Consider the following 12389-nt stretch of genomic DNA (forward strand, 5'->3'; position numbering starts at 1 on the left):
GTGCTTCTCACAAAATTAGAATATCATCAAAAAGTTCATTTATTTCAGTTCTTCAATACAAAGAGTGAAACTTGTATATTATAGAGAATCATTACAAACCGAGTGATCTATTCCAAGTGTTTATTTCTGTTAATGTTGATGATTATGGTTTCCAGCCAATGAAAACCCAAAAGTCATTATCTCAGTAAATTCTGAAATGTTGGCCTACTGAAATGTATGTTCAGTAAATGCACTCAATACTTTGGTCGGGGCTCCTTTTGCATCAATTACCGCATCAATGCGGCGTGGCATAGAGGCGATCAGCCTGTGGCACTGCTGAGGTGTTATGGAAGCCAAGGTTGCTTTGATAGCAGCCTACAGCTCATCTGCGTTGTGGGGTCTGGTGTCTCTCATTTTCCTCCTGACAATACCCCATAGATTCTCTAAGAGGTTAAGGTCAGGCGAGTTTGCTGGCCAATCAAGCACAGTGATACTGTTGTTTTCAATCAGGTATTGGTACTTTTGGCAGTGTGGACAGGTGCCAAGCCCTGCTGCAGAATGAAATTTCCATCTCCAAAAAGCTTGTCTGCTGAGAGAAGAACTCTCGCTGTGTGTCTGTGTGTGTCTGTCTCTCGCTCTGTGTGTCTGTCTCTCGCTCTGTGTGTCTATCCCTCGCTCTGTGTGTCTGTCTCTCGCTCTGTGTGTCTGTCTCTCGCTCTGTGTGTGTCTCTCGCTCTGTGTGTCTGTCTCTCGCTCTGTGTCTGTCTCTCGCTCTGTGTCTGTCTCTCGCTCTGTGTCTGTCTCACGCTCTGTGTGTCTGTCTCACGCTCTGTGTGTCTCTCACGCTCTGTGTGTCTCTCACGCTCTGTGTGTCTCTCACGCTCTGTGTGTCTCTCACGCTCTGTGTGTCTCTCACGCTCTGTGTGTCTCTCACGCTCTGTGTGTCTCTCACGCTCTGTGTGTCTCTCACGCTCTGTGTGTCTCTCACGCTCTGTGTGTCTCTCACGCTCTGTGTGTCTCTCACGCTCTGTGTGTCTCTCACGCTCTGTGTGTCTCTCACGCTCTGTGTGTCTCTCACGCTCTGTGTCTCTCACGCTCTGTGTGTGTCTCACGCTCTGTGTGTCTGTCTCACGCTCTGTGTGTCTGTCTCACGCTCTGTGTGTCTGTCTCACGCTCTGTGTGTCTGTCTCACGCTCTGTGTGTCTGTCTCACGCTCTGTGTGTCTGTCTCACGCTCTGTGTGTCTGTCTCACGCTCTGTGTGTCTGTCTCACGCTCTGTGTGTCTGTCTCACGCTCTGTGTGTCTGTCTCACGCTCTGTGTGTCTGTCTCACGCTCTGTGTGTCTGTCTCACGCTCTGTGTGTCTGTCTCACGCTCTGTGTGTCTGTCTCACGCTCTGTGTGTCTGTCTCACGCTCTGTGTGTCTGTCTCACGCTCTGTGTGTCTGTCTCACGCTCTGTGTGTCTGTCTCACGCTCTGTGTGTCTGTCTCACGCTCTGTGTGTCTCACGCTCTGTGTGTCGCTCGCTCTGTGTGTCGCTCGCTCTGTGTGTCGCTCGCTCTGTGTGTCGCTCGCTCTGTGTGTCGCTCGCTCTGTGTGTCGCTCGCTCTGTGTGTCGCTCGCTCTGTGTGTCGCTCGCTCTGTGTGTCGCTCGCTCTGTGTGTCGCTCGCTCTGTGTGTCGCTCGCTCTGTGTGTCGCTCGCTCTGTGTGTCGCTCGCTCTGTGTGTCGCTCGCTCTGTGTGTCGCTCGCTCTGTGTGTCGCTCGCTCTGTGTGTCGCTCGCTCTGTGTGTCGCTCGCTCTGTGTGTCGCTCGCTCTGTGTGTCGCTCGCTCTGTGTGTACATGTTAGCATTGCCAAAGCAAATGGTAAAAATAGGGGGACAGGGGTAGGGAGGCATATAGCGGTCCAGGATATATCAGGCTCTCTTTAGAGGATAGGGGCATGTCCAAGGTGGGGTATAGGAGTCCTTGACATATCAGGCTCTTTAGTCGGGGGATAAGGGACGTGTACAGGGTGGGGTATACAGGTCCATGATATATCAGTCTCCTCTTAGTCTGTGGCAGGCACTGACGTATTCCGCTGCTGTAGTCGCTGCACTTTCCTCTTCTCCCAGTATTTTCGGGAGTTTGTCTTCCTCCTCCATGGAGGTGAAGTCTGGGAGGAGATCAGTCAGTCCTTTTGAAGTGAGTGTCCCTCACTGCGGAGTATTTGGGGCACCTCAGCAGGAAGTGTGCCTCATCCTCCACGGCCTCCTGGGGGGGCACTGCTGGCAGAGTCTGCTCTCTCGGGGCTTTTAGTTCTGTCGGTGCTGCCCGGATTCGATGAGTAGGCTGTGGGCGCTCAGTCTGTATCGGCTCCGGATCTGTCGCTCTTTGGGGTTTTCTAGTTTCTCTAGATATGGGGCCAGTTTGTACTCCCTATGTAGGTTCTGGTATATCTATCTATTGTTCTTTTTATCTATTTCACTTTCCTTCTCACGTTCCGGAATACATCATCACAATGTGCATTGGTAGCGACCAGCACATGTGGTGTGTACAGATGAAGAACAAGTCACTGTGCCGCACATCGTTCGCCTAAGCATTCCAGTCTGTATTACTGTATTAAGAAATTCGGTGTATCCAATTCATATATATATATATATATATATATATATATATATATATATATATATATATATATATATATATATATATATATACGCACGCGCACACATACACACACTTTCGTTCCAAAGTTTAGGGTCACTTAGAAATGTCCTTATTTTAGAAAGAAAAGCCGTTTTTTCCGATGAAACCAACATTAAATGGTTCAGAAGTACACTCTGTACATTGTTAATGTGGTAAATGATTGTTCTAGCTGCAAACGTTTGGTTTTTAATGCAATATCTTCATAGGTGTATAGAGACCCATTTCCAACAACCATCACTCCAGTGTTCTTATGGTACTTTGTGTTTGCTAACTGTGTAAGAAGGCTAATGGATAGTCATGAGAGAGTATACTCATTGCTCGGGTGAAGTATTTGTGAGTGCTCGGAGATTTAGTTTTTGTCCACGCAGTTGCATGATTTACGGCTGCTAGCCAGCCTGAGTACATGTGGTGGTTACCTGGTTACTTGGGAATCCCCACATGTATTCAAGCTGTCTAGCAGCCATAAATCATGCAGCTGCGTTGACAGAAACTAAATCTCAGAGCACTCACAAATACTCACAGATCACCCAAGCATGATCGGGGAGACCCGAGCAACAATGCTATTCGCTCATCACTATTAATGGATGGTTAGAATATCCTTGAAAACCCTTGTTGCAAGTATGTTAGCACAGCTGAAAACAGTTTGGCTGATTAGAGAACCTATAAACCTGACTTTTCTTTGAGCTAGTAGAGAATCTGGAGCATTACATTTGTTGGTTCCATTAAACTCTCAAAATGGCCAGAAAAAGAGAACTTTCATGTGAAACTCGACAGTCTGTTCTTGTTCTTAGAAATGAAGGCGAGAAATTGCTAAGAAACTGAAGATTTTCTACAACTGTGTGTACTACTCCCTTCAGAGGAGAGCACAAACAGGCTCTAACCAGAGTATAAAGAGAAGTGGGAGGCCCCGCTGCACAACTGAGCAACAAGACAAGTACATTAGAGTCTGTAGTTTGAGAAATCGAAGCTTCACAGGTCCTCAACTGGCAGATTCATTAAATAGTACACGCAAAACGCCAGTGTCAACGTCTACAGTGAAGAGGCGACTCCGGGATGCTGGCCTTCAGGGCAGAGTGGCAAAGAAAAAGCCATATCTGAGACTGGCTAATAAAAGGAAAAGATTAATATGGGCAAAAGAGCACAGACATTGGAGGAATATTGGAAAAAAGTGTTATGGACAGATGAATCCAAGTTTGAGGTCTGGATCACACAGAAGAACATTTGTGAGACTCAGAACAACTGAAAAGATGCTGGAAGAGCGCCTTACACCACCTGTCAAGCATGGTGGAGGTAATCTGATGTTCTGGGGTTGCTTTGTTGCTGGTAAAGTGGGAGATTTGTACAAGGTAAAGGGGATTTAGAATAAGGAAGGCTATTACTCCATTTTACAGCGCCGTGCCATACCATGTGGACAGCTCTTGATTGGAGCCAATTTCATCCTACAACAGGACAATGACCCAAAGCAGACAAAAAGAGAAATGATCCAGCTGGAGGTGGAGGCAGTTCAAACTTTGAGACTTTATTAGACAACTAAAGCGATAAATAGTTCTTCAAAATGAAAAATCTTTACATAGCAAACACCTGGCACACCAGTGAGGAGGATCAACGCGTTTCAACTATGAAGTCTTACTCATAGATCAAGATCATGAGTAAGACTTCATAGTTGAAACGCGTTGATCCTCCTCACTGGTGTGCCAGGTGTTTGCTATGTAAAGATTTTTCATTTTGAAGAACTATTTATCGCTTTAGTTGTCTAATAAAGTCTCATAAAGTTTGAACTGCCTCCACCTCCAGCTGGATCATTTCTCTTTTTGTCTTCATTTGCTGTGGGCGCTCACCCTGAACCGTGCTGGGCGTTGGCAGGTCTGGGGATTTCGTCCAAGACCGGTAAGCTGACTATATTCCTTTTTTCTTTAATGACCCAAAGCACACCTCAAAGTTATGCAGAAACTAGGGAAGAAGCAGGCAGCTGGTATTCTATCTGTAATGGAGTGGCCAGCGCGGTCACCAGATCTTGATCCCATTGGGCAGCTTGACCGTATGGTATGCAAAAAGTGCCCATCAAACCAACTTGTGGGAGCGGCTTCTGGAAGCATGGGGTGAAATTTCTCCAGATTACCTCAGCAAATTAACTGCTAGAATGCCAAAGGTCTACAATGCTGGAATTGCTGCAAAGGGAGCATTCTTTGACGAAAGCAAAGTTTGAAGGAGGAAGGAGAAAATTATTTCAAATAAAAATCTTTTATGCGAACCTTGTCAATGTCTGGACTAGATTTTCACTTCATTAAGCAACTCATTTGATTAATAAAAGTATGAGTTTGGAACCGTAGTGTGTGTGTGTGTATATATGTGTGTGTATATGTGTATGTATATATATATATATACACTCACCGGCCACTTTATTAGGTACACCATGCTAGTAACGGGTTGGACCCCCTTTTGCCTTCAGAACTGCCTCAATTCTTCGTGGCATAGATTCAACAAGGTGCTGGAAGCATTCCTCAGAGATTTTGGTCCATATTGACATGATGGCATCACACAGTTGCCGCAGATTTGTCGGCTGCACATCCCAAAAATGCTCCATACAAGGCAGGATGGATCCATGCTTTCATATTGTTTACGCCAAATTCTGACCCTACCATCCGAATGTCGCAGCAGAAATCGAGACTCATCAGACCAAGCAACGTTTTTCCAATCTTCTACTGTCCAATTTCGATGAGCTTGTACAAATTGTAGCCTCAGTTTCCTGTTCTTAGCTGAAAGGAGTGGTACCCGGTGTGGTCTTCTGCTGCTGTAGCCCATCTGCCTCAAAGTTCGACGCACTGTGCGTTCAGAGATGCTCTTAGGCCTACCTTGGTTGTAACGGGTGGCGATTTGAGTCACTGTTGCCTTTCTATCAGCTCGAACCAGTCTGCCCATTCTCCTCTGACCTCTGGCATCAACAAGGCATTTCCGCCCACAGAACTGCCGCTCACTGGATTTTTTTTCTTTTTCGGACCATTCTCTGTAAACCCTAGAGTTGGTTGTGCGTGAAAATCCCAGTAGATCAGCAGTTTCTGAAATACTCAGACCAGCCCTTCTGGCACCAACAACCATGCCACATTCAAAGGCACTCAAATCACCTTTCTTCCCCATACTGATGCTCGGTTTGAACTGCAGGAGATTGTCTTGACCATGTCTACATGCCTAAATGCACTGAGTTGCCGCCATTTGATTGGCTGATTAGAAATTAAGTGTTAACAAGAAGTTGGACAGGTGTACCTAATAAAGTGGCCAGTGAGTGTGTGTGTATATATATATATATATATATATATATATATATATATATATATATATATATATATATATATATATATATATATATATATATATATTATGCATTTTGACAAAACTAAAGATTAAGGTTAAAAATTATCCTTTATACTTTGAAAAAGATTTAATTTTCAATGTTTGTTGTCAAACCTCAGGCGAAGACCATCCTGTCACTAGATTAACCATATACCTTCTCTTGGAATGATTTGGATACTTTTATAAAGGCTTGTTGGTAAAGTTGTTGACTTCCTTGTTTTCCAGTGTGCTGTATCAGCAGCAGAACCAGCCTATGGATGCACTGCAGGCCTACATTTGTGCAGTCCAATTGGATCATGGCCATGCTGCAGCTTGGATGGACCTAGGCACATTGTATGAATCATGCAACCAGCCTCAGGATGCTATCAAATGCTACCTAAATGCCACACGGAGCAAAAACTGTAGTAATACCTCTGCTCTTGCAGCACGGATTAAGTATTTACAGGTATAGTTTTTATTCCCCCCCCCCCCATCAGTTTTCATGTTTGAGACCCTGAAGCATGTCCATACACCATAAGACTATAAATCAGACTGTAACCTCCTGAGTTATGTGCCATGTCTTCATTTGTAAGATTTCATTGCATACTCTGTTCCATGGCTTGCACTGTCAGTGTGGAATAAGCCTTCCTAAAGTCACTCCATCCATTATCCTCAGTATATTAATGTGCATTGTCTTGTTCTGTGTATATATAGTTGCCCACTTGGCGACAACAAGGCAGGCTTTCCTGACTCTTGTGCCGTAATCTTAATTCACATGCGTTTACGTTCCATATATTTTAATTTATACTCACAAAGGTTATGTTCTGGTTACCCGAATTTATTTCTAAATTGTACAGTCAAATTCTAAAGTTTACTGTCTGGAAACACTCGGCACTTGTCAGCAAGTTGTAGTGGACATGCTCGTGATAAATTAGGCCTGTGTTAAATTTCCTTTTTACATAATTTTTCCTAGGCTCAGTTGTGTAACCTTCCACAAGGTAGTCTACAGAGTAAAACTAAATTGCTTCCTAGTATTGAGGAGGCATGGAGCCTACCAATCCCCGCAGAGCTTACCTCCAGGCAGGGTGCCATGAACTCAGCACAGCAGGTGAGAGGTTGGGTAATTTGCTTCAAACGCCCAGCTTAAAAAGTTACTTTTGCTACTTTAGCAAGTTTCTTTTTACTTGAGAACATAAACTGGTTTGTGTACGTGTTAACTTAGGCAAAGGCAAACAGAGAAAGGTTAGGTGAGCTGTGCCTGTATTTTGGGTACCATTAAGAACCTTTGTGGATCATCGTTGAACCCATTTACACCCGTTACATTAGATTTTTTTTTATCACATCGTCTTTTTTTTTCGTCAATGCTGGTATTCACTAAGCAGAACCAGCAACCTGTATGTGAAGCCACATTTTTGTGTTTTCTTTTCTCCAAAGGTGGTTTAAAAGGTAAAAAATAAACCCCGATTCCCAATGGGGAAACAAATACATACTGTACAGAACTATATTTTCTCTTATAATTCTTAGGCCTGTAAACCTCATCATCAGAATGCTGAAACTGTACTAGGCCTCAGTCAAACACCAATTTCACAGCAGTCCTTGCCACTACATATGATTCCTTCTAGCCAGGTAGATGAACTGTCAAGTCCTGCCAAGAGGAAAAGAACTTCTAGTCCTGCAAAGGTATTTTACATGGAAAAACTATGTATGTGGCTCATGCTGTGTTTTTTTTTTATTTTTCCCCAACCATCACATTCACATACAACATATAGGATGTTTGCCTTTAAAGATTTTCCATGCCTTTACATAGTCCTACATTTTTAACTTCCGTATCAGTAGGGAGTGATCGGTAGGTCCACTTGTTTTTCTTCATTTTTTTTTTAAATTTGTTTATTTTTTTTGTAATGCATTTTAGCAGTTCTTGCAAATTCTCTTGTCATCTTCTTGACTTCATGTACGTGTTTTGCGTAATGGTTTTTATCTTCTCTGTTCCTTCCTGTATAGAATTCTTCTGAAACTTGGAGTGGTGGCCATGTAGTGTCACACACCCCAGCTCAGCAACAACTACATTCGTGGTCTTTGCCCCCACAGAAGTTACAGGTATCGAATCTTGTCCAAATTCTAATTTATAGTGTATGTACAGTTACATCATTTGTGTGCTCCGTGGCTTTAATGCTGGTTCAGAGTCTGAGCTCGCATTTTTTGCCTGCAGACGATTCAGCCATTTTTATTTTTGCAGATGAGCCGTCAGAACAGCGCTGCTGTAATTGCCCATCTGCAAAAATTAAAAAAATATATCCTGCTCAACATCTTTTAATTTTCTCTTTTTTGTTTATCCAATGCAACCCTTATCTGAAGGACACATTTCACTTAGGTGTTAAGGTACCTTCACACGAAACGACTCTACAACGAGAACGACAACGATCTGATCGCTGCAGCGTCGCTGTTTACATCGCTGTAGAGATGTCAAACACAGCAGCTCCAGAACGACGCAGGAGCGATCCTGTGACGTAGCGGTGACGCACTTATCGTTCTCACAGGTCGTTAGCTCCATGTTTAACATTGCTGGCATCGTTGCTTTTGCTGTCAAACACGACGATACACGCTGATCTGACGACCAAATAAAGTTCTGGACTTCTAGCTCCGACCAGCGATATCACAGCAGGATCCAGATCGCTGCTGCGTGTCAAACACAACGAGATCGCTATCCAGGACGCTGCAACGTCACGGATCGTTGTCGTTCTCGTTGTAAAGTCGTTTCGTGTGAAGGTACCTTTAGAATTGGAACATTTTGAGGGTGACCTTTTTTTTTTTTTTTGTACATAAAAGTATGTTGTCTGAATGAATGGACCCCTTGAAATAGCATAAATGGGTTAATGGGCTCTATCTAGTTGCCTTCTTTTGTTAGCAGAAATTTTTTTTCAGATTAGGCTATAAAATGTACTCAAAATGTAAGTGACTTCTAACAGGGAGTTTCTCTACTAGATACTGTATGTTGTAGTGAAAAACTAATCGTAGTTTTCTTTTCATAAATCAGTAGTACAAGTGAAAATAAGAAACTTTTTTCAAATATCTCATCTAAGAAACATGCATTTTTATCCTTTTGATCTATCACTCTATTTACGGTACATATAAAATCTATCTTAAGTGAGCTGTTGGTGACAGTTGCTACTTATAGAAGTCTATGGAGAGGAGCGAGTGACAAGCTAGATGCAGACACAGACAAGTTCACCAGAAATGACTGCTACATTTAAATATTTAGTTCTGCTTGTCTACATTTTCATATATTTGTAACCGTATTATTAGTTTGTAAAGATCAGATTTTTTTCCTTTGAGTGTTAAAGACGAATGTCCTTTAATATGGGGTGATAATTAAATAATCTCTTAATAAATAGTACACTAACAGAAGGGAAATTAATCTGCTGTAATCCGTTCGTCTGCTTTGAAGTTGCTGCTGCACTAGTCTTTCGGGCCAGCTTGAGACTTAGATGATAGATTAGCAGAATATTTTCATGCAGAATAAAAATTACAGTAAAGAAAAATTATGAAAAATACTCCTTTTCTACATGTAGGCAATATCAGGAGCCTCTATGATGCTTTACAGAAACATTGGGGCCAATTCATCAAAAATTTACGTCAGAAAAGCCGCATTAAAGCTTTGAAAAGTCCCAAAATGTTTGCGTGACAGAGTTGAACACATTTTTTTCAATGTTTGGCATTTTCACACAAGTCTGAATTGGCTCGACTGAAATGGGGGGCACCAGGACAGAGTATGGCCCTGCCTGCCCTTCAAATTTATGAAATGTGCCATCATTTTGAATGCCGGTCTCTGAGCATAGTAGCATTTCTGGCACAGGGCATAGAGGTGCCAAATCCCTTATGTAGCGTGAGCATCTTAATGAATTCAGTGCCTCCTACTCCAGCAAGACTGATTTATCGCAAGCATGCACTATGCCGTCCTTGATGAATTATCCCCATAGTTGATACATATTTCTGACTGTTAAAGGGATTTCTCAGGACTGAACTGTTGATGATTGAGCTACGAAAAAACTTCACTCTGAAATGCTATAACATGCAAACATTGAATATATGAAATTAGAAATGCATTACTGCTATAGAATATACATTAAAAATTAAGATACTTGGGCTCTCACGAATTGGCCAATTTGTGTGCCAACAGTCAGCGACAAGTAATACGGTACCTCTTTGTTGGGACCCTAACCTAATATGATGCCTCTCCAGGGCTAAAAGCCTACGATTTTAAGGACAGCTCTAATTAAAAATGCCTTAGGCTTATAGGAGAAGTGCTCAGTCAGAGGGCGTGTACCGCAAATATAAAAAAACTGATCGGCACCTCCAAACATAAGACAAGTGTAAGCAGGTGCAAGCTGAGACGACCAAGTTAATAAAGCGAAGAATAAACCGTTAAATGCTATAATATGCAACTATTGGATTTATGACATTGGAACTGCATGAGTGCCATAGATAATACGTTAAAAATGAAGGTACTTGGCACACAAATTGGCCAATTCGTAAGAGCCCAACAGCCAGCGACAAGGCGTTCTCCTTTGTTGGGACCCTAAACCTAATAGGATGCTCTCCTGGGCTAAAAGCCAATTTTTTCATAGCTTTATTCACTTAGTCGTCTTAGTTTGCAGCTGTTCACACTTGTCTTGTTCCATTTGGTCAGTCTTTCTGATATTTTTGGTAATTGATATTGATGACTGAGAACTTCACTTGATCTCCCATTCAAGTAGACTGACCTATTGATGTACCTATTTGGATAGATCATCAATATGAGATTAGTCTGAAATTGAAAGATTCCAAAGCATGAGCCGAAACTAAACTATGGGGTGGAGCACTGCAGCCCCGTACATTGATTAGTCGTAGTACTGCACTGTCCCATTCAAGTGAAATGAACACTGGCCTGTTCAAGTGAGTGGAAGATGATGTAAAGTACTCCTCAGTGAGCAGGACTGCAATCTTCCATCCTGCACATCACTTACTGGCCACTGATTTAGCAGTTTTCACTTAATTGGTTCAGGTTCGACCACTAGTATCCTCACCAATCTTATATTGATGGTCTATCCTACAGAGTTGTCGTGAATTTGTTCACTTCTGACATGATGGTTGAGATCACAATATTTCCCATGTAGACTAGCGCTAGTGCTCATTTTACGTACACATAAATAGGAATTTAGTAATATCTTTGCCTCGACATAGTTTTGCAGGCAAATGCACTCAAACTTAAGCAGATAGTAGGGTTGAATTTTCCAGTTTACAGCTTATGTATTGACACGTACATGTTTACATGTTAGGCTGGGTTCACATTGCGTTAATGCAGCCCTTTCAACACATGCGTTAAACAGGCTGCGTTAACGCAAGTGCTGACTTGCTAGTGCAGATAGAGCTAGCAGATGCTCTATCTGCGCTAGCGGTTACAGACCCGGAAACGCTGCAGCCCGCGATTCACTTAAAATAGAGCTCAATGGCTCGTTATGCCTCAGTGTAACGCAGTCCGTGTAATGGACTGTCAGAACGTAATGTGAACCCTGCCTTATTCTAGTCCCATATTTCTTTACTGAATGGAAATAGAGATGATAGATATTTGGTGCCATAAATGTTTGCAGTTCAATTTATATCTGATTTACTTGTATTTCCAGCAATTAGAACAGCTACGAGCTAACAGGAATAACCTAAGTCCTGCACAGAAAGTGGTGTTGGAGCAGTTGGAGGCTCAGTTTGTCTTAATGCAGCCGCACCAGCAGGTATAGAGCTTTCTCCTAACAATTTATGGAATATAAAAACAACCTGTAAGCTTCTGCACATTTGTGATTTACTGTTTTTTTCTTTTGCTAAAGCAAATAAGACAAACAGGAGTTGCACAGGTACGACCTACTGGAATTGCTAATGGGCCAACAGCTGACTCATCACTGCCTACAAACTCCGTCTCTGGTCAGCAGCATCAAGTTGCGGTAACCAGAACGCTGAACGTCACTCAGCCTGGAATCCGCCCAGCTTGCCCTGTGCAGCCTGTGGCTAATGGACCCTTTCCCGCAGGACCCGTTTCCTGCAATACCACAGGGACGATGGGTAGTACAGACACTATGTTAGGCAATAATCACATAACGGGAAGTGGAAGTAATGGAAATGTGCCTTACCCACAGCGAAACGCACTCGCTCTACCTCATAACCGCACAAACCTGACCAGCAACGCAGAGGAGCCGTGGAAAAACCAACTGTCTAACTCCACTCAGGTAAAGGAATTCTTTTTTTCTTGTTCTATGCACCCTAATTTTATTTTCCTCCCATATGATATAATTACACAATATAATTTTGCATTGCATATTTTTCAAAATGAGCTCATTGTGAGATATCACATTTTTGATAATGTATGTA

General features: G+C 42.7%; 1 protein-coding gene across 4 annotated transcripts in view; it reads left to right on the plus strand.

The window, feature by feature from the left end:
- The window catches only part of KDM6A (lysine demethylase 6A), a 223882-nt gene that overhangs the window by 164763 nt on the left and 46730 nt on the right, over positions 1 to 12389 (plus strand). For 2 of the 4 annotated variants that reach the window (XM_077294826.1, XM_077294828.1), the window contains 5 exons: positions 6240 to 6459; positions 7518 to 7673; positions 7995 to 8090; positions 11654 to 11758; positions 11852 to 12247. In XM_077294826.1, the coding sequence (XP_077150941.1) occupies positions 6240 to 6459; positions 7518 to 7673; positions 7995 to 8090; positions 11654 to 11758; positions 11852 to 12247 (973 nt within the window). Of the gene's footprint in view, positions 1 to 6239; positions 6460 to 6966; positions 7102 to 7517; positions 7674 to 7994; positions 8091 to 11653; positions 11759 to 11851; positions 12248 to 12389 lie in introns of all 4 variants that reach the window. The other 2 variants (XM_077294825.1, XM_077294827.1) reach the window with 2 other exon arrangements.

The sequence above is a fragment of the Ranitomeya variabilis genome, chromosome 3 (assembly GCF_051348905.1).
Source record: "Ranitomeya variabilis isolate aRanVar5 chromosome 3, aRanVar5.hap1, whole genome shotgun sequence".
Taxonomy (NCBI): Eukaryota; Metazoa; Chordata; class Amphibia; order Anura; family Dendrobatidae; genus Ranitomeya; species Ranitomeya variabilis.